The sequence below is a fragment of the Tubulanus polymorphus genome, chromosome 2 (genome assembly GCF_964204645.1).
Source record: "Tubulanus polymorphus chromosome 2, tnTubPoly1.2, whole genome shotgun sequence".
NCBI lineage: Eukaryota > Metazoa > Nemertea > Palaeonemertea > Tubulaniformes > Tubulanidae > Tubulanus > Tubulanus polymorphus.
In genome coordinates this window covers 5117989-5141704 of record NC_134026.1, presented here as the reverse complement: position 1 = coordinate 5141704, position 23716 = coordinate 5117989, and the positions used below count along the sequence as shown (strand labels likewise).

Sequence of the window (23716 nt, the reverse complement as noted above, 5' to 3'; positions counted from 1 at the left end):
TGACATAGTGCACATCCTCTCAAAAATAATTATTGAAATTCATAAAAATAAAATTAGAGTCATGAAATTAGAGAAATCGCAATATTGATGATGTAGTGTACATCGACTCACACATAACCTCTTATATAACGCATACTAGGAATCAATGTGTATAAACTTTACTGTAAAAGTTTTAACAGCCGTCAAAAAATCCCTTGAGGAGATCTGTAAAGTCATTACAAGGCGACTGAATGTCAAAAGTCAATGACGAGAAGGGATGAAGAGCAATGTTTTGGTCAATGACGGCTCTCAAGGGAGGATGCGACTCGTCTGGCTAAGGTTACCGGGGGTAAAGCAAGGTCTAATCCCCGACGGGTATACTAAATATCATAGCTTCAAGTGGATTCCCGAATCATCCATCATCCGATGGGATATATTTGTAGTCTACTTCTGGCAGCGACTGGAATCGAGGGAGATTAAGCAAAATCAATCAATCAGACTCGATACGAGGTCTAGCGCGCGTTCTCCAGTCTGGGGAAATATATACCGCTCATCATCCGCTAAAAAGACAAGATTCGTGACTCGCAGGAAAGAGCGTCGACGACGTCTCTCATCGACGAAATTGAAGTCGTTTTTTTTAGAAAAAAACTAACGACGTTGACCAATGAGAACATTTACTACCAACTCAGTGATAAATCACATGTTTCCGTTTGTCGAGACAAAATCCATTACACAGATTACCATTCCATTAAAAAGGCCAAAGTAACCAAAATTGTCGAGTTTCTTCTAGTCCAACTCAATAAATAGCTTCTGAATGAATTATAAGTACTATCGTGGAGCTTGTGAACTTATGAGGTTTTTACACACTTTTCCAGTTTCGTTGATTGGCTTGAAACTTTCGATTATAGCCCACGTTCTAAGGAAACTCCTGGGGTAAGGCGGCTTCGCACTGGAAAACATGGATGACAGTCAGTGCCGCTGCTGCCTTATGCGTAATCAACGGCAATAAAATTCTATTTGTCAAAAGACGACCTGATGTATGACACTTGTAGCGGTAATATTGAACGAAAATTTACACATGGAAAACATTGATGGATGACGCATAAAAAAAAAACTACTCCGAGCGTTAAAACAATAACGACCGACCGCGAGTTGCGTGAAATAATACAGAAGCGAGCGAATTGATTGCAGCGATCGCGGTAAATTTATTCATCGCAAGAAATGGTGTTATTTTGAAACGCCAAATTGATGAAATACTGCACATAAGCTCACACAGAACCCCTTAAACAACGCATACTATGTATCAATGTATATAAACATTATTGAAATGGTTTCTATGGTTTTTACTGCATCAACATAATTTGATTCCGCATTTGTGTTTCCCATATCTATTACTGTATCCTACAAACTCAACGAGGATCATCGACCTTTTAAGGGAGTGACTTTTGAATGACCTAGACCTTCAAGTTGAAGAAGAGCGTTGTTGTGTATGATTAGAGAAGTAAGCAATTTTGACGGGAGAACTGATATATCTCCCTGCTTCACACTCATTATACCACACGAGCAGCAAGTGTAAGCATAAACATTAATTGTCACTACATCAAATCATGTGATGACAAGAAGCATTAAATTTCATCGGCAGTAAACCCAATCGAAGTAGCAACGTTTGTCTAATGAATAATTTGTGTCGCAATTATTTTGCCGCAAACAAACCGCGATTAGCTACTTGCACGACATCTTTAACAGTTCCGCTGAATTTTACCACGACATGCCCGTAGCCAGCCATGTTTGTAGGGGGTTCAATCTGTTTTTAGAGTAAAGACAGTTTTGCTGCAATTTGGCCTCGAATCTAGAACTAATGTAAAAGTGTCACCAATAAGTGAATTCTACTATAGCGATGCTCAGTTTCTTTTTTCTTTTGGCTTCATAGGCCTTCATGGTCTTCATCCGCAAATAGGGGGGGGGGGAGGGGGGTGAATTTGTCATTCATACACGCAGAACCCCCCTAAACTATCAGTCTAGTATCATACTAAGCATCAAATCATATATCGAGGAATGAAAGGAAAAGTTAGAGGAAGGAAAACCATTAGGGAATAAGATCAACAGCGTCTGTAACTCTATTGTCTGTTGATGGTGGAAGAGACGAAACCAGACGCGGTAAAGAAACAATATCAGGCTTCTTCAAGATTAATTAGGCCAGAATTTTATGCGGCTTCCACATCAGCTAAAAAAGAAACAGGTTTGCTTGATAAAATTTGCCGAGTGATTGGCGTCGTTACGCGTCACGACGGAACAGCACGCAGTCGCCTTTACCGGCTACGATGTTCAATGATAATTGACAGTAATTAGTGACAATTTCGGATGCGCATTTGCAAACAATTTGCAAGCTCTTTAAGTCTAATTGGTACAAATGACTTGAACACACATTTCCATCATTTTACGTAACGGGGGCTTTCAAAAAATCGAGATGGCAGCTGAAGGGCGGTTAATCGTGGTTGATGCGATAACGTCTGAAGGCATGTCGTTATTGAAGCTACAGGCAATGCGGGCAAACTGGATGAAAGTGTGCACAACCGCGCGCACGAGTGAGTACCACCCTCCCAGGGGAATGATTACATCGGTCGTGCATAACTCACTGACTTGAATTAACGTGTCACTAGAAAATTCTATTCATATTAAATCACAAAGTCGTTTACCAAATTGAGCCGCGTAACCGACAAGCCGAGCAGTATCCGAAAATAGTACGGAATACGCGTACCTGAGTAATTAGGCTCTTGCCGCAACGATGAACTCAATTTTCTCGCAGATTACCGCAGCCCTCGCGGGTTTGCCGGTAGCGAAACTTTTCGACACCGCGGAATTGCATCATTATCCTAATAACACGGCGTCAGTTGCTGTGACGCAACAAAACACGTCAGTTCCGAATACGCGTTTTAGAAGTCGCTCACAGCTAAAATCCTGAGTATCAACGGACACTGTGAAGAATTAAAAAAAACAAAAGGCCCCGGTATGTGCCGACGAACTATCGAGGTATTAGCCGCAATCAACCGAGACGATTTGGCCCGAGTCAAATTGGCACAGATCAGGCTCGAGCCAAATTAGGCCCGTGCCTAATTAGAGAGCGCGTTCACACTCAAACCACTCACTCGATACTAAACAATGCTCAAACAAAGCGAAGTATTAGTAGTCCGGTATTAGTTGCAATTCAAACGCAATCATTTGTCTCGTGCTAAAATTTGGCTCGGGGCCTGGTGCGACGTTTTTGGTCGGGCCAAACAGGCTCGGGCCCATTTGGCACCCGTGTGAACAGTTGGCGCGGGTCAAAAACGCTCCTGTGTTCGCAGCTATTGCCTTCGCATCTTGTATTAGGTAAAGTTTATCAGGCAATCATAAATAACACGGGGTTTTCCAATTTCATTTTCCATACCCAGGTTAAAAAGTTTCAATCCCCTTAGGTTCACATCGCCAACCTAGAACAGGCAATGTAGGCCCATTCAAACAAAATTCAGACAAAAACGAAATCATTTTCTGATTTTCTATCTTATTTTACCAATCCTCAACACGGACTTCGCCTAGCTCGAACAATTTGACCGGTCGCAGCTTGGTACGAGCTGGCGAGGTTTAACTGTAGTATGAACAGGAGGACGATTTTTCACGAAAAATTAAAAGCTTTCGAGCGTGTACTAATTATGAATCGAAAAGATGTACGCGCAACACTGCGTCCGATACGACATTGCCGAATGCTTAAAACATAAATCAAGAATTCAGAAGCAGTTCACAAGTGACATGAAAGATGAAGTGAATAACAATTTCGGTTTGCCACGGAATAGACGAGTTTATTGAAGCTGAAAATGAAAGCAAACAAGTCGCTGATGGATGATTTTTTACAAAGGCGACGGCGCGACATAAAAAAAAAAATCATTACCAACGTCCCCGTGTTTGCTGGCAAATAATCATCACACCAGGACAGCAATGTATGAAGCACGCTCCGGTCGGTATGTGTGGTGACACCTAAATGCTATTAGACAATTCGAATAAGTAGATCCGTTGTACCGGTGCCGTTGATAATGTGACAGGTGAAACTGACACTTAGAGTTAATGCCACGACGTGCGATATTCCTCAAGGCAAACTGCATCTATATATCATATACATATATAATATTTGCCCATCACTCTCGTTCTGAATCTCAAGTGGCCAATACATAATAGGATAGCATCATCGCTACCAGTATAGCGCTGCAGTTTCTGACATCGGATTTCGACTTCATCTGGAATTCGAAGAGTGGTCTGCGTCTAGCTACTTATACCGATATCTAGACTCACCGGAATTCACCTTCAGACTGTATGCACATGTACATATATACGTCTTGGGATTTCCTTTGTGCCAATGTTTGATCACTCAAGATGATTAAATGGCGCATGATCAAGATATTGGAGAGAGGCGCAGTAGTGGGCGAGTGGTTTAAGCCATCGGTATCTTATCAATCCTCACGGGTTCAAATGCTGGCCGTAGCAGAGTTACTGTTCGGTAATTCTGTGTCCGCGCAAGGCGGGAAAAAGGAACTCATTTTCATACCATCCCGAACGGAGACGAAAGACATTGTTTTTCTAGTTTCTTTTTAGTATCGACGCCGGCTACCAGTTCGAAGATCGTTTCCAATTCCGAGGGAATCCGCATAATAATACCCAAGGAGTATCGCCAAAAAGCTTCGGAGCTATCACAGGCCATTAGTAAGCACCTGGGATTGGCACTTACGAATGTTTGCGATCCAGATCAATTTATCATAACGGCTAGTGGTATAACTATGGATTGGGGGATCGATGAAATCCCTCTCAACTTTCAAGAAAAGGTATAAACGTAATAAGATTACAAATTTTCGCTTTAATGGCTTCGTTTGACCCTGGCTATAGTGAACGATCTGCACTTGTCAACGACATAAACATAAACAGTGCTTGTGGAACAACACAACCAGCAGAAGCAGGGGCGGATCTAGGAAAATCGGAAAGCAGACGTCCAAAAGAAATGACTATGGCATTTTTCATATGCAGCAGGGCTTCATAGGCTAATAGCGGAGTTCCAATCGCAGTGTTTGGGGAAAAACATCCGAAAATGGGCAATTCCCAAGAGGATGAGTGATCGTTTTAACGATCTATATCTTGAAGAAAAAAGAGTGACCTCGATGGAAAGGGCAAGGGCCCAGATTCCGAAAACACCCCCTAAATCCACCCCTGCTACAAACGCCTGCCGAATTCCTGGTCAACCATTTTGACAACGTTGAAAATTTAATGGGTAGGTATTTTCAGCGTGAGCGCGCGTCGAAACGGTTCGACGAGTTGATCAGACGAAAATCTCCGGTAAAAGTGAAATATCTAATTCATGTTGCACCCCAACGAGGCGCTAAACATCTTAAGACTAGTTAATTATTCAACGCCGATTCGGTCAGCGTTCCGTAATCCTGTCAATTTGCTGAACACGAACCAAACAAGCAGACGACAACTTGTAATCGATGGAATGACCCTTAAAGCCGGAATCTCATTACCCAGATTTTGTTGGCAAACTGAAGACTTGGTTTGACTGTGGACTAGAATGTTAATCTCCCATAGGATATCAACCATTCCCAGAGGATTATACACGTGTCACTAGTCATTACCAATTTGCTGCAATGACTGTTCATACATTAGCTCAGTGTTTGCAGGATATCAAGCATACAGCCTGATAATCCACTGAACTTAAAACTGAGGTTAACCATAGATCGAAGAACAATGTGTAGGCTAATTTCTTATCAAGACAAGCCATATGCGCGACAACGACAACCGTTCGGGGTTCAGTCTCTAATTCGAACTCTGCAACTAGTTTCCATTGCATTTTGGATACGTTGTATTTAGGCCAAAAGCCCTTGAAAAACGAATTATTAGTGCCTAGTTTTGTCGCTAGGTGGCGCACTTGATCCATTCTTTGCACTGCACAGCTAGACCCCCGAACTAACATTGTACCCAAGTTTTATCAAGATCAACCAAGTATCAATGAAGCTAAGAAGCTGAAAGACACACACACAGACCGAGAGACAGGACAAAAATGAGGGTCTCATGGAAGCTTGAGAACCATAAAAAGCGTATTAGTCAACAGTTCATTCCCAGCAAACTATCGATGAAAATCTTAAGAAATTTAGCAGCTTTGAAATGAACATCATTGACCGACATTAAATTCTACTCTTAACCCATATAGACTTGTGTTAAAGTCAATTTCTAATATCTACGCGCAAAATCCAGTTTGCCATGAAGAAGTTGGCTCTGAATACAATTCACCGGGATTACCCGTTCGCTGTCGCCGTGGATAATACTTCCGGATAAAAGTCAATTCATTATAACTCGCCCTTCAGGCGTATTAATTTGGCGAACACGTCACAGACCCGACGAGCAAATGAACTTTGAGCGGCCGATCGCGTCTTACACGTCGCCGCCGCCACCGCAGAATATAATGAAATTTAAAAATAATTGATCAAAGGAAAATGGCTTTTCTAAAACTCGCCGTTGTCATTTTTCAGCAAACGCGCACTTCAAAGAGAATACACGCCGTATGGAGATTATCAGATAGAATTTTATAAAGTGGCCACTGGTTTTATTCACCGACATGTACGTCGCTTTCCCCGTCTTGGTCTACAAAGAATCCAATCAATTTACACAGTCAAATACGTAAAACACAGACGGAAACTGTTCAATCTTCTCACATTTCCCTGACTTTTCCAGGATTTTGAGCTTTTTTCCACATTCCCATGACTTTTCTAAATATAAGAAAGTTTCCCTTACTTTTCCCTGATTTCCAAGTGCAGTGGCCACCCCGTTTCAATACACCAAATACCGTGCAAGTCGCATATCAGTACGATGTATTCGTTGTCGACGTACATTAGATATATTCGTCGGCAATTTTTTCTAGAACGGACGAGACAGGCCATGAATAATTGACGATCCTGAAATCATCGCCGGATTATCGAGTTTCTTCGATCATACAGTATGTGTACAGTATTCTCATACGTCTTCTCCGTCGTATCGCTTTCTTAACTAGGATCATACTAGTTATTAGTCCCTCAACACCCTCTCCAGACTATCCTCCCTCGGCAGGGATTCGAACCTGATTAGAACCAAATTTGCCCTGTGCCTAATAATTAGAAACCGTGTTCACATGTAAACCACTCATTCAATGCTTAAACAGTTAAGTGAATCGAGTCACTTCTGGAAGCAGTTACAATTCACTCGCGATAATTTTGGCTCGGACCTAACAGGCACGGGCCCATTTTTGGCACCCGCGTGAACGGTTGTTCCTGGAATGCCAAAAACGCACGTTTGATCGCTGTTATGGACTCATATCAATATTTACCCTTTCAGTGCATCTACACCGCAGTGCGGTGTACGATCAGTGATGGATTTTGCTAGTACACCGCACTGCGGTGTATTGATTTAATTAGTAATTACTAATTATCTCTCTTGAAAGATGGCAGCACCTGTCAAACATAGTGAAATATTAGTAACTAACTATATACCGCGCCAGGGTATAGACGCACTATAGTGCTATTCCCGTTAATCAACACACTAGGGTGGAATTTTTCAGAATTTTCAAATTATCTTCAGCACTATAGGGTATTAATTAGCCAGCACTGAAAGGGTTAACACGGCCGGTGATTGCTGCTATGGACTCATATCAATATTAACTGAGCGATAAACTGGAATTTCACTGATTATCAGAGAAACCTATAGCGTGCAACAAGTCACGACTCTAATTCCAGCAACACTTTGAAACTAAGACGGTTTTACGCGAACATACGTAGTCATGGAGATCGGGCCCGATTTATGACTAAACGATGAAATATGATTTGATTAACGGAGCCTTAAATAAATCTACGTATCGTGAAAACCGTACGACACGAAGTTAAAAACTAAATCAAATATTTATTCATTTTCACGCATCGAGTAGGCTACCATCACGACACGCATTCATTGATCGCGCGCGGAAGGCTTTCGATGAGGAAAACTTCTTCTGATATAATTAGTTATGAGTTATATAAGGCCCGTCTAAATAGAGTTCGTCTGGCCCGGTGCTATCCAGACGGATCCAATTAACTGAGTCAGTATTCAAACGTGACTAGAAAATGTGATCAATGAAAATCCCTCGATAATCTAACATCGCATATACAGCCCTAGCTAAATATTTGCAGTCCTATGATTGCTGGCCTTTATGCGCACAGTAACGATAAAAAAGAAAATTAATGGCCAGTTACATCGTTGCTGTTCTGACGGCATGTGCCTGAGTGAAAGAGATTGTGGGGTTGGGGGTGGGGGTTTCATTCGCGCTTAGGGTGTCGTTGTATTTACCGAACTTCATTAACTTCTATAACAGAAGTTCAATCCATGCAGACTAAGTCGGGACTTGGATTCGTTCATGTTTGATATGGGCGCATTTATGAGGGTGGACTGGGGCGTGGACTGGTCCATCCCCATCAAAATTCCAATGTGCCCTCCAAAGGGTCGTTTTTTACACAGAAAACTTTAGAAAGACGAAAAATTAATCCAAATTAGGCCTAGGACTGGAAAAGCCCCTTTTTGTCCTATAAATTGTCTGCGGGAAAATGACTAGAAACCCCAACAATATTTCACCCTTGCGTCCCTCGCATTTCGTAATCTGCCCCTTTCAAATTAAAGTGCCCATTCCAATTTCTATGTTGACCCCCTCCAACAAATCAGATCCGCCCTTGACGGGGTGAACTATACATGACATATGGACACTATTACACTGTTACCGCGACGACATGATCGCCTGACATTTCGGTGCGGCGACTAACGACAAGTCAACGTAAATTTAGACTCTACATAAAAAAAGATCACCATCAATAAACGCGGAGCTGTCATTAAACGAAGAAGATTGATACGATTTTCATGTCCGATTTCTTTGTTGGTAGAACAGCGACAATGATGATGGATTCAAAATGTGGGCGTGATATCATTTAAGATACGATCGATAACCAGAACAAGAATAGAAAATGAAGATCAAAGAGTCTCACAATTGATTTCAATTTACATTTCAGTAGATCTGTATTCCTTTACTATACTTATGTTCACACAACCAGGCCAAATTTTGGTCGGAACAACTGTTCACACTGGTGCCAAATGGACCCGTGCCCAAGCCAAATTGTAACTTGTGTCGCGAATTATCGCGTGTGAATTGCAACTGGTTCCTGAAGTGACTCACTTCGATTTTTTTAGTATCAAGTGAGTGGTTTGCATCTGAGCCTGCTCTCAAATTCGGAATGGTCAAACCCACTTTGGTGTACCCATGGGTATTTTGGTATCTCGAACTACTATCCACAAACTAGTTGCAAGAACATCTGACAAAATTCAGATTTATTCTAGCGAAGATTGTCTGGTAGACTAGGAATTTGAACACTATTGACAAGTGCACGATGTGAAATACGCCAGCAATTCACCTAGTGTGTTGATATCTAACATGTTTGATATTTTCACTAGGTAAATTCTAAGACATGCTTACTTGTTGAGGTATTCCGGTCACAGACATGCATCGGGCTAAAGAGCATTGTCGAAAGCTTTAGGTCGAGTTCTAGTTATAATAGTAAGGTTATATGGTATTTTCATAAGAATAGAGGGTCATCTGTAAGATTTCCGGTATAGGCATATGACTATATTTTAAAAGATACCTGTGAGATTTCTGGTAATTCAAAAATCAGTGGCGGATCCAGAGGGTAGGGTTCAGGGGGTTCAAATCGCCCCCCTTTCTGACCGAGCGCCCTTTTGAAAATCCACTTCTTATCCCATGTACTGTTCATGATCTAATATGCACTAAAATTGCAGAAAAAATACATCTGATTTTTCCAAATTCTCGGGGCGAGGGCGGACCCCTGCAAGCACTTTGCACCTGCGACATTCGCCGGGTCACCCGCTACGATTAAATGTGCCCTTTTCGTGCCGTGTTCAAATGAGGTGAAGCTCCTCACTTCTAGCCTGGATCCACCCCTGGACATTCACATGTTTTATAGCTATCACTGGATAAATCTAAACCTTACTTTCGAAGTGCATTAGATAGATAGCATTTAGCAACATCAAAGCGACAGCAAGTGCTGCTGACGGTATATAAGCTGTTATTGATGTCTTTAGGCAAAAACACTTCTTTCAACGAAAAGATACTTGTAAGTCATCAACCAATAATCCTAATGCAAGGCAGAGATATTTTCAGTCGTCGTTCCTAAAAAAAGACTCTACTGCTACATAGAACCGATATATTTGGCTACATGTTCGACTACACAATCGTTTATTTCTTCGAAAAAATGGCTCCAGACGCGAGCAGATCTATAATGCAGATAAGAACTGCTTTTTAGAAGCTGCGACAGAAAATTCTAACCAAAGCTTTACTGACTTGATTAGTATCGTTTCAAGAGACGTCTATCAATATAATAACATTTTCTGAAAGTATCCTCAACCTATAGCAGTCAAAGCGTGGTACGTCCAACTTCATCGGTATCATTCGAAACGAGCGCAGTCCCGGGTGACTTGGTGCGAGCCCGAGGGACTCGTCCACTTCGCAGCAATTTTTCACAAAGTTTACTCTTCACAGAGAAGCAGAAGAAAAAGAAGCTTAAACACGTCACACCGAATCATCATCTAAGCAGCATTACAGTTACGCATGAATATTCCGACCCAAGGGACACCTTCCCCGCAATAGCGCACTTTGATTGCTACGTAGCAACGGAAATTGTTCAACAAATAATTTCCGACGATCAAAAGACAAAAAAGAAACCTATTTCAAAGACTTTGTGATATAATAGGTTTCATCAAAAATTCTTTCTTCGGGACAAACGAATCTACCAGATCTTTCTACAAACCGGTAGTATTTTCGGGTTAGGGCAATATGAATGATGAAAGCATCGCAAAAATCGGGGACAACCTCATTCGTTATATCAAATAAGTTCCGCTTTGTCTAAATTCGCGCCCAACAAAAAGAGAGGCTGCGTACAGACCTGGGGCCGGTTCCTCAGTTGAGACTTAAGTCCAAAAATGGTCTTAGGTTTTAAGACTGGTCTTAAGTTGTTAGATTGGCTACAGAACGAAGATGGTCTTAGACTGGTCTTAAGTCTAAGCCATGACTATGCAACTGGCCCCTGGAGGTGTTCACGTACTAGCTCATGATTACCCTTTCGTCTTCATCGCGAACAGGATGAACGAGCTCTGGTCTATCAATCTATACGACGATCTATAATCACGTAGAAACTCATAAATTCAGACACAATCTGCGCGGACGGGAAACTCTCACCCTATTCGTTCTTGTTCAATCTGCTCCAACATTTCCGCTCTCTGTATCACTCGCATTATCTGTTCCTGTTCATCGCAGCTCAGTTGGTCTTGTTTCTTGAACGTAGTCATCTTATTCGTGTGCACCGACCAACCGGTCCCCAGTCTGTAAGTTATTAGAAAAAAGATATTACAAATTTCATGAGAATCTATATACATATATATATATATATACAAAATGTAATTACATCTATGAATTACAAAGCATTCAACCTCCCCAAATATTGCTCACTATTCAGACGGCCGATATAAAGTGCCCGTTCCATGCGTATTTCATTACCGAAGTAAGATTTATGAACCCGTAGATTTCTATTCAAATCACGCTACGCGATTTTTAATTAAGTCAGGATCGAAACTTCAGTCATTCCTTAAAACACAGTCGAATTGTATCGATTTATACGCGATGATTAAATCTTTCTCAGGGGGGGGGGGGTTAACGTCGTTCGGTTCCGACGTATTGTTCAATTTGAAGATTTTGATTTGAGCAGCTGAATTATTCGTAAAATAGCGTTCGAGGCGTCTAAGCCTGGAGACGCACAGAGCGTTTCATTTCACATATTGATCATTGAGGTATTTGCATGGAGTTTCTGGCATTCCAACAATAATGCTTATACATACGTGTATATACCAAGAAAATGCCAAAGTCTGGGCCAACACACGGGGCATAGTCAGAAACTTATGCACAGGGTTTCATTTTTGAGAAAGTGGCACAGCGAAGGAGATGACAATCCTGAGGGTTCAAAATGCCAGCGTCCTTAAATTCTTAAAGAATAAATTGGGGCCCAAAAATAGCGTTACTCCGGGGGAGTCCATGTGAATCCTCTTCACTACACCCCTGTATAACTATTCTTGTATCAGCCTTTCTGCTACTCCGGCAGAGATCTCGACTTCGGTCCGAATTTCGTACACACGCCAAAAGCCTACGACGAATGACGTTTTCCCTAGTTCTTTCACCTTTACAAAAATGGACACATTCTTTTAGCGTAGCCTAAAAATTAGTAAGATCTTGTACCCGCATTGATTGCCGCTAAAAACAAACGTCAGTACGATGACAAGCAGTCGAAACACATAAACAGGCCCGCGCCGATAGAACAAGATTTATACCCGATATAAGACACAGATTTCGCAATATCGCGGCTCAAGATGCCGAGTGTATGGAATATTAATATCATCGTCGATAGTATAGTGAAATATCAACGCAAGGCGAGAGCGCGGGATTTTTTTCTTATGGACAATACACAACACGGCGCTCCGGTTGAAATATCAAGCAGCGAAGCAATACGTCGTATATTTCCTCATCGAAGATCATGAAGTGTTTCGAGAACGACATGAAATACCCGACGAATGTCTCTAAGTAACGGCGTATACATCATAATAACGAACCAATAACCTGCGTCGACGTATAAATCTGTCCGACAATTTCGGCTCGAATTTTCTTGGAAAAAAATCCATTGCATTTCCGTGCATGAGAATAGATATTCGGCATCTTTTATCGCGCTCTCTATGTTCACGCATTGTTGAATAGAGCAACACATTTTTATAAATATAATACATATATACAGCGCCGGAGGTCTGAGACGAAAATAAAGACCGCTGATAATACGCAATTTTTAGATATAAATCAGTCTTGGTTTCCGATGATGCTGTGTGTGTGACCTAAAGGTAGACATGAATGAACATTATGCGAAATAGCCACCAACGGGGAAACACTTTCAAAAATAGCAGCTGTATTGTGGTGTGAGGTTTTGTGAACTTCAGATTCGAATGTCATTATATTGAATGGTCTAATTGTTTATGATTTGGAGTTTTAAGTCAATCAAGACATCAGTTATAGGTTAGAATTTGACCCTTAAACCTTTCAGAGCGGTTTATAAATCAGTGATGGAGCTTAGCTAGTACACCGCATCGAGGTGTATTGATTGTATTAAAGCAATTAGTTCTGATTACATAGTTTGATATTAGTAACTAACGATGCATGTCAACGCATTAAACATACTGGGGTAGAATCTTCAAAAATTTTCAAATGAACTCCAGCACTTTCAGGTATTAATTAGTCAGCACTGAAGGGGTAAAGCCAATGCGGAGGTGAGGCAACCTATAGTTATCAATTTGTTTTTAATCAACTAAGACTCAAGACTCAAATTGAGGAACTGTTTTTATTGTAGAGCACTTCGATGTAATCATCCAGTTCCACAGTTTGTCTTACTTAAACAGATGAATAATTGAAAATGAACAAATTCTATCTCAAGGTTGCAGTTTCTAACGAGGAACTGTGGAATTGGGTCCAGTGCGCTACAACAGGGGTTAGAAGGTGAGTTATTGTACTTAATTGGGGGGGGGAAGTATTTTGCCGCGTTTTATTTGTTGCTAGGCAACCCTTTTCAAAATCAGCACTAACAACACGATTGACAGCCGAACTGCGTAAAGTTGAGCGAGAACCACATCACCGGTTGTTCACGTCACGAAAATATTCTTCGGCGAAAGTTAATCTTCGTTATGATCGTGAACATAAGATTAAATACATTAAGTATTTGACGCTACATTTTCGCCGATGTTTTGACAGTTCCGATGACAATTCAATATTAGACGCTTTCATTCTAATGGTTCTCTGTGAGAATGGGTCAGGAATCGGGAAAAACGAAAACCACAATTCTGGAGCCCAGTGAAATCAATCAGCGAAAAGAATATGATAATCATGCGAATGGAATTCGAATGGAAACGGATTGGTAGTGAATACATGACTACGACAGCAGCGGTGAAAAAATCACTTTCACCGGCACCACACCCTGATTGAAATCATGTCATACCGGGAGAGATAAAACTGTGTAGCATAACATCTGCATGACTCGTTCTCAATACCGAGCAACACATTAAATACAAGCTACTGTCATGAGAACTAACGCTACAACGGTTTATACTCCGTTAATACCTTTAATCGTCAGTACGCCGGCGCGATACTGAGTACTTTATCAAAATCTATGTGACACTCTTTGAAACGGAGAGATTACATTTTATACGATACATGTACCAGACAAGCATGTTATAGCAAAGGTTTAAAATGTTAGAATTCATTCATTTTTCAGGAATTGCGTACTGATAACGAAACACGTGGTCAATCAATAACATTATCCGAATTCCTAGATTTTTCCAGGTTTTTGGTAAAATTTCTCAAATTCCAAGAATTAACCCTTATTTTCTTCTAGATTTTTTCTGATTCCTCAAGTTTTCCAGGTTTTCCGTGTCTCTGGCCAACCGGTTTACGATAAAAAGCAAAAAATGCAAGGTATTGCCGCTTTGATGACAATTTTTCGTATTCCAAGGACAATTCGAATGATCTATTCGTAAATTCGATCAGTTGTACAAAACGATGCGCAAGAATTATCCATACCGCAATTAAAAGCAAGGGCCACAACAGCTCGAGGCGTCGCGGTAATTTCTCGGATTGTTTCAGCTGTCGAATAAGCCGCTTACGGAGATATTTTCATCCGAAGTTAATCACGAGAACATAGCAAAGATCAATCGAGGTTGATGCACAGGAAGAAAATGTCGGAGTAAAGGATTGATTAATTTCATATGCCGGGTCAATAGTGCTGAGGATCTTGCGATAATGAAAAAAGAAGTTACACCGCAATGAAGCCAGCATTTTCTGTTGATAATTGGCAGCAATTATTCAGCAACTTTTCTCTAACTTTGGTGTAATGTACAAGACATGTGTAATCGTTCTCAAGATTTTCGCATTAAGGACCCGTGACTAAACGAAGACAATTTGGCCCGCATCAAACTTGAGCCAAATTCGGCCCGTGCCTAATTAGAAAGCCCGTTAACATGTAAACCACTCACTCGATACCATACAATGCATTGAGAAAATAATGAAAGTCACTTGAAGAATGAGATAGCATTCATGCCCAATAATTTGAGCCAGCTCGGGCCTGGTCAGACATGTTTGGTTGGGCCAAACAGGCACTGAGACCCATTTGGTATCGGCACTCATGTGAACGGTTAACTAGGGCCTACAGGGCAACTAGGGCAAGGTATGGTACTTTATCTTTAAAGATGCCTCCTCGAAGAAAAGCAATTGCGTCTGATCAGGGGAATTTTTCGACCAGGCAGAGTTTATCGGTGAACAATGTAGCAATGCAGCAAATACGGGCATATGTGTGCGGCATCAGTAAGCGAAGTCGTGGACGGTACTGTATTATGTAATCAATGTAAAGATCGGTAATAACGCTCGTAAGATTGATCTGAATCAATAAAGCGATGATGCCGATGACAGCGGCGTCGTTGTCGGAGGGGTATTCGTGTTAATAGCCCTCCCCCAGCAGCGATCAACTAACAATACAATCGCGAATCGATGAAACTGGATCATCGAATTCATAAATCATGGCAGCAATCACAGCCGCCGTAGAACTAGCCGTATTTATGGCGCAGTTCATGGTGGTTAGACTAACAACTCCATCACTGCGAATTGACGGTCAAGGTTAAGATCCAAAAAGAGCTAACAGGACTAAACTTATTATTTATCATTAGATTAATGCGATAAGCCCGGTCATTAGCCACGATCACACGGAGATGATTTAGCCCGGGCCAAATTGGCCCCGATCAGGCCTGAGTCAGATATAAGCCACTCACTCGATACTAAACAAACTCCAGACACAATGATTTGACCAGTGCTAAAATTTGGCAGAACAATTTCATATTTTCAAATTATCTATAGCTCTTATTGCTGCATATTTCTTATAGCTGTCAACATGCTGTGTTGTGACTGACCAGTAGACTGTGAGGGTGATTAAATTAACACAATCAATACGGTAGTGTGATAATCAAAGCTAACCCTAACAGTATGTTCATCTAAGCCGCAATTATCATGCAGATCGTCAGTCTCTATTGATTCAATTTTCATGTGTAACTCTGTCGGACATCGCGACATGACGGGCATATTAATGATCGATTGAGAGCCTTATGTCTAACGGGCCATGTCGAACAACAAACCACCTTCGAACAGGGCTGATAAACCTCTGCAAAGTGCTATCAGTAACAAGTCGGATTTTTCCGTCAGATCAAACAAGTCACATCAATATTTTCGGGGACAAAATACTGAAAACCATAAACAGTTGGTAGCTCTGGGGGAGGGGCTGCCAACAGGTCCTCGAGGAAATTGAAACTAATGTGATCAGCATTCTGTTGCTTAAAATGCTCTATATAGGGGCGATATCAATGAATAATGAATACCAAGAGTTTGCAGCCAGGTGGAGGTCATCTCTTTCGATATTGGCTGCAACTGGGCCGCAATACCTATACCTACGTTCTGGAGTGCAATTGTCTGCCTCTAATTGAATAGTTCTTCAAAGAAGAAATGCATCAAACAAAAAGAATACTAAATTCTCAGATCATCAGACAAAAACATTTTCACGAGGCCATCAATCCTCTGAACAGCCCTTAGCTAATCAACGACTAATTCTTTGCCGGATTTACACGAGATTTTCATTGGGGGAAGGGGTACGAACGAACGGGAGGGGTCACACAATGTCGTGGTGTTTCTTACTTGGCTCGAAGTTGCAAATGTCGGTCGTTTGGGCAAACCCACGATTCCGTGTTCGACGACACTGCGAAATCTCCCATCGTGCAAACTGAACACAGAAAACGATCTACCGTAAGACGTGTGCGCGCGTGTGCGTAAACAAGAAAATTTATCTGCAATTAAACCAACAAAACGTTAACAGAAACCAAAACAAAATATGAAACTCAACTCACACGAATTGATCGATTTTGAAAATACAGGGCTGCCAACCTCTGAAAAGTGCTATCAGTAACAAATTAATTTTTTTCAGGAAAATTTCATTGAAATATGAATGAAAATGTTCAAATTCATCAGCAATCAACAATTATACCCTCAATATATTTCATATTTTGGTAAAAATTAATCAGTAATCAACAGTAAGACCCTCATTAACATCTTTCATACTTCAGTATGCATCAAATCAAATCAGTATTTCTCACTATTAAATAGTAACGAATACCGAAAATCAGTAACAGTTGGCAGCTCTGCTAAATAATTCTAACAAAATATGTGCATTATTATGTAATAGAAATAACGGAAATTGCTTGAAAGTGGCATCGCTAGCAAGACATGCTCTAATTGGCAAAGCTTGAAAAATCTAAACAAAATGTCATATAGTATTACAACAGTGAAATTGTTTTTGGAATGTAGATAAAAATTTGAAATTAATCCAGGATAGTCATGATATCTATTTATAAATATATCTGCAGCTAGCTAGAATTAGGTTCAAATTAGGCTTGACCTTAATGTATATTGTCTGGGGGTCTAAACGGAAAATAAAATGTCAACAGCAATGAAAATAAAGCATATACCACCGGTATATGTCTAAATAGTTCACCAGTAACAAGAGAAAAACTAATACAAAACTACTTTCCAAGTTAATACCCTCAATTCCTATTGATACTAGGACTAACAACCGTTTAGGCAGACATACTGTATCGAATGAATAAAGTTAACTAAACTCGAAATATGGTACTACAAAAATATTATGAATACACATGAAAGTACGAATTATTAACTTACTTGGCTCTGAGCGACAATTGTCGGTCATCCGGACACGTCCACTGATCCATTGCGGTTCTAGTCGTATTAATGTCCTCGAAAGTCAGACGACCGAAAAAATCTAAGTCTGCCTCGTTCGCACACAGGGTACGCTGTAATATCGCAGTTCAGCGGAACTGTTCAATGCTCATACACAAGCTGCTCTTTAGTGTGTGCCGTGTAGTGCGTGTGTTTACGACTAGTAAAACCTCATGCAAGTGACTAGCGGCTAGATTCGAAATACATCACGACTAATACATCGTAATAACTGCTTCACGATCGTCGTCGCATCGGGTACATCATCCTCATCGTCGTCTTCATCTGAAACGACAATCAGTTTCTTATCATGAAATCGTGTTCAAACCTTTCTTCATTCCAGAACTCTTAGACCTGCTGTCTTTCGGTTAGATTTGTTCCGACGCATAGATTTTAGTTCCACTCACTTTTTCACAGTTCAAAAAAAAATATTCCAGAAACTATTACAACATTAGACATGTAGATCAAAATTGTTCATTTTGCTTTAACCTAAATATCAACAGAAATCGCTCGTATTCGAGCATCAAATTCTCAAACACTTAGAGAGTTCCAACCAAATGAAAAACGAACCTGACCGCATAATGCTCATACTACAGGCCTGTCAATGACATGATAATCAATTAACCCTTTCAGTGCTGACTAGGCCTAATTAATACCCTATCGTGCTGGAGATAATTTGAAAATTTCGAATAATTCCACCCTAGTATGTTGAACAACGGGAATACCACTAGTGTGTCTACACCGCAGCGCGGTGTATCGTTAGTTACTGACATTTCACTATGTTTGACATGTACTGCCATCTTTCAAGAGAGATAATTACTAATTACTAACTACATCAATACACCGCAGTGCGGTGTACTAGCAAAAATCCATCACTGATTAATACACGGCACCGCGGTGTAGACACACTGAAAGGGTTAAGCAGTTTTGATTGGACTAAAATTCATATATCAGTTTCATCTTTCTCCCTCGAATCGAGATTTTCAGTCAAAGTTCCATCGTTTAATCGAGGTACTCACGATGACAGTGATCAGAGAGCAATAAAGAGCAGCAATTAAATACCGCAACAGCAGCAATAATAATAATAATAACGTACAGACATTTTATAGGTGCATATAATAGTTAATGGCAGGTGAAATTGCTTTATATATGTAACATAAATTTCGATCCATCCTTTATTCGTGCATTTCACGCGACGTGGACGGACGTCGACGGATAATAACGGCTCCGAATTTATTACCAGTGACGTCTTATTTTCTCCGACTGGTGGCACAAATAATTCTGAAATGATTTATTATCTCTCGCTGTCCTCGCCGCCGCCGCACAGCGTATAACGTCAACCTCGTCGACGTCTAGACACGACGCGTGCGGTCCCCGAAAACGACTTTCATAAACGCTGCGCCATCGGTAAATTCATATTTGAAAATACTGAGAGAACGGTCAACAATTAGTAACATTAATAGCCGCCAATAAAGTCGCAAATGAGCGCCCCAACATTATGACCCCCCCACATATACTGAAGTTTGATTTTACGAGAGAACAAAACCATTCGTGCCAAATAGCATCGTAAAACCGATGAGAATTCAGGTCAGGAGTTCAGTGCAGCGGATATACGACACTGACAGCACAAAAAGGAAAATACCTTCTATATATAAGTACCGGGCTTGAATTGTCGTGAGGCGTTAACTCTTTCAGTGCGTCTACACCGCAGTGCGGGGTATAAATCGGTGATGGATTTTGCTAGTACACCGCACTGCGGTGTATTGATATAATTAGTAATTATCTCTCTTGAAAGATGGCAGCACCTGTCAAACATAGTGAAATACTAGTAACTTACGATACACCGCGCTGCGGTGTATTACAGTTGTTCAACACACTAGGGTGGAATTATTCAAAATGTTGAAATTATCTCCAGCAGTATAGGGTATTAATAAGTCAGCGCTGAAAGGGTTAAAATCATTGTACGTAGCATGAACCCTAAAACGAAATCCACGGTATAAGATAACAACGTCATTTGGGTTTTATACATATGAACTCATTTCAAAACCAACTGTATGATTTTTATCCTCAGCAATTTTTGTCTAAATTGCCGACAATAGCTGTCTGGTTGCCCCCGGATTCCATTACTAGATGATTTTTGCGGCCGACTCGCAGGCCTCTAGATGGCACTACTAGTTATTGACATTGACTCATTTCAGGGGCGCCACCATATTGTGAATCGCACATGAAATCTATCTTGGCACTGATTGGCTGTTTGTTATGGGATTCGTCGCTACTAGCCGCGAAACTACGCGTCTGATAGCGTTAAACAGTGATTTGCAGCAAAACTTGTCCCCAAATATCTAGCATGGTAGATACTGAGCGATCTTGTCACCGGCTTGTTGCTACTGTAAGGCAGTATCGCAGCAAATTTACGCTAGTGATGAAACTCATAAACAAAGCGTCAAGAAATCTCCTAGCGAGCAACGCGCTTAACTAGTGATCTGCAAAGCTAAAAAAATAATGGCTGATTATCAGTCTCGGAAAGCAAAAAACGTGTCTCAGATCGAAACTTTAGCTCAGCGTACTACCGATGACAATTTTTTTCAAAAACGTTTCAATATCTCGCATTCAAATATAAGCCGAGCATTCGTTCATCCGCGTGAGATCTGAAATTAATTCCGACCGAACGTCGCCATCGCATACATAAGTAACTAGAAAACAGATTGCTCGACGATGATATCTGTTACAAGCTTTCTCTTTTCTACAGGGCATGTATTTATCGAAGTCAAAGATATCCGACGAATCGCTCGTAACATCTGTGCCGATCGGAGCGTTGTCATAAATTATCGAAACCATCAACGGACGAAGAAAGGAACGTGTATAATTTTCACGACGGCGACGACGACGACATTCGCGAATCTTCTTCGATCGTTTATCGCGTTTTGCGAAGGTGTTTTATGGAGGTATCTAGCCGCTGCAGCGGCGCGCTACGATTCTATAAAAGAGCAATTAATGAAAAACGTTGCAGCATACGGTCTGTTCGTTCCAAAAAAAGAACTCCCCGGGAGAATCTTATCGTATTTCAACAATGCACACAACGGCAGACCGTATAACATGTAATCATTCCCGACATCGCATGAATATTGGAAGTTACTAAGTTGTTGCCCACGGTTACATAAATTGTTTTGCGTGTATGCACGGAGTTTGTGGGTTCGCCGGTGAAAATAACAAATGAAACCATCAAGTCTAAACAAAAATAATACATATCTCTTTGATCGAATGAACAATCTATAAAGATTTTACGTTGAAAATGAAAATGGCCTCCAGGCAAGCATCGAGAATATGATCTTAATTCAAACACACTGCGTGTACCAGGGGTGGATCCAGGGCAGATTTTGAAACAAGAAATAAAAGGGCATATATACTGAAATAGGGTAAGTTAAGTATCCAAGCAGCCAAAACAAGGGCTGGAAAATGGTGAAATTTCAGTGCATTTTCATACAATTTCCAGGCACTTGACAGACATTTAGGAGAATATGAGATAATTTTGTGCTGTGGACTGCTGTCTTATTACAGCCCTGCAATTGTTTTTTCAAAAGGGCAAGGGAAATTGCAACAGGAGCATGTGCTTCTTGTGCTCCTGTCTGGGTCCGCCCTCTATACAATGAATTTTAAGTTATGGCACACTTTCCAAAATCCAATACGGCCTACAAGCAGCCAATCTAGTATTTGATATCACACAAATTATGATCACAACATCACTACACTAACTGATAACTGAATACAGGATATATAGTCTCAATTGTAGGAACCAGCGCGCAACTTAATTTCCGGCTGATTAACGTGACAGAATAGATCGAAAAAAATAAAACAAACAATGATCCCTGTGAATGTTCCCTTATATTTCTACCAATAATGCTATCTAAAAACTAATTCTGATAAGAGAGGATATGCTGGTACTGAGTGCACTCCTTGTAAACAGATATTTTCACATGATTCACATTCTATAGAATTCACACTTTTTCCATTTCTAAAACGATATAAACACCGACAAAACAATTACGGCAACGTGTGCCAGTATGAAATTTGAAGTACCGGTTCAAAAACAAATAAATCGCATTCAAATTGAGCAAAATCTCCATATGATTACCATACCAAATAGTTCGAAACCACATTTTTTCCAAAAACCCAGCTCTGTGTATGATCAACTTACTAAGAGAAAATGTTTAACCGAATCGAAATTAGAGCCTTGGATCTGCGTTCATAGAGTCAAATAAGCACGATCCAGCATCGTATCAAATTGAGAAATGTAGCAGCTGGGTCCAGTGATAAGTGTTAACGTAGTATATCAGGCCATATTGGTGATTTAATATATTCGAGGTGTTATCTAAACTCCAGCGCAAGTGAGACTGACTGGGGAGTTAAAATGGCTCCAGCAATTCTGATCCCACATTTCGATAGCAAATGAAAAACAGTGAATTAAGATATTGCTCTTTATTGATTGAAAAATTTCTGAGTTTGTAACTCATTTTCAATATTTCAAATACCTAACCTACTAAAAACTTTGCACGCCCAAACTGCATCAACTAATGTTCACTGAAACATGCAATACTCGGTGGTAGGGGGAATGACAAAAGTATGATGCTTGTATAGGCCTTAAAGCCCACAGCAAAGACTCGCATAAAGGAAGGCAATTTCACTGCTAATAAAATTCATTAATCCAAACCTTAGTGTTTATCAACTGAGTTGTTAACTGAATCAGCAACCAGAATTAATAATGAATTGTGAAAGCCATTAGCGAGCGCACGTCAGACCAGTTCTCATCAGCGTTTCATCGTCGGTGTCGTTGTGTCTTACGAGGTCACGCTCATTGTTCTCATAAGTTCACCTGGATTATCATCGCGACTCGATATCGTTGCTATGGATACTAAATATGAACTGAACTACATCCCGAATTTTGTACATCCTTTCTGATCGACGAAAATGGTTATCGCCAAAACTTTCGACAGGCATCTGCGATCAACAGACGCGATCGAATAGCTCAAATGTGATAGGCCTATTAGATAATGGATATTTTGCCGATGGGGCATTATTTTAGTAAACGCAATTTTCCTGACATCTATACACGATAAGATATAATAATAACAATAAAATCATTTTACTATGAAAAGGGTTAGAGTTTCCATACGGTTAGGGCCTAGAGGGGTAGGTTTAGGTCTAGGGTCCGTTTTACACCCGTAGATAGGGTTAGGGTAAGGTTGTGTACTTTATGTAGTTAAAACATTCAGTGGTCTAGTGGAAAGATGTTATGCCAGCAATATTCTGGCCCGAGTTCACCTACAGCTTCATCCGCTTTCATTTTCTCTAATCGTCACACTTGACTCGCATTTTCTAAGTCGCGTACGCACGCGCAGTGTAAATTAGCCAATCAGAACGAGAAAAATACCGTTGACAGGTATAAGGTCGCGTAGGCAAAATATCACCTGCCCCATATTTATCGTCAGGTGGCCGGATCATTGGTGAGATGAAATATCGAATCCGATATATCGTAAGGGGACAAGATTAATGGTCGTTATCAACAACTGAACGGAATTTAATCGTCATAATTTCCTCGGTTGCTATAGCAACATATGGAGAGTTATTCACTTTATGACTGGATATTACAAGATAAGCACAAGTGATCATTGTGATCAACGATAAGTGCCTGATAAGATGCCAGGACAGCGACGACCGAAAATACTCAGCCGTTTCATTCAGATTGTCGGAAAA

The 23716-nt window shown here is 40.7% G+C and overlaps 1 protein-coding gene across 1 annotated transcript in view; it reads right to left on the bottom strand.

Annotated features, from left to right (window-relative positions):
* LOC141898443 (rabphilin-3A-like) overlaps positions 1 to 23716 on the bottom strand; it is a 44613-nt gene that overhangs the window by 19761 nt on the left and 1136 nt on the right. The window contains exons 2-4 of the mRNA XM_074784324.1: positions 17912 to 18250; positions 16874 to 17022; positions 11294 to 11437 (exon numbers count right to left, since the gene is read on the bottom strand). Of these exons, the coding sequence (XP_074640425.1) occupies positions 11294 to 11437; positions 16874 to 16950 (221 nt within the window). The 5' untranslated portion in view covers positions 16951 to 17022; positions 17912 to 18250. The remainder of the gene's footprint in view (positions 1 to 11293; positions 11438 to 16873; positions 17023 to 17911; positions 18251 to 23716) is intronic.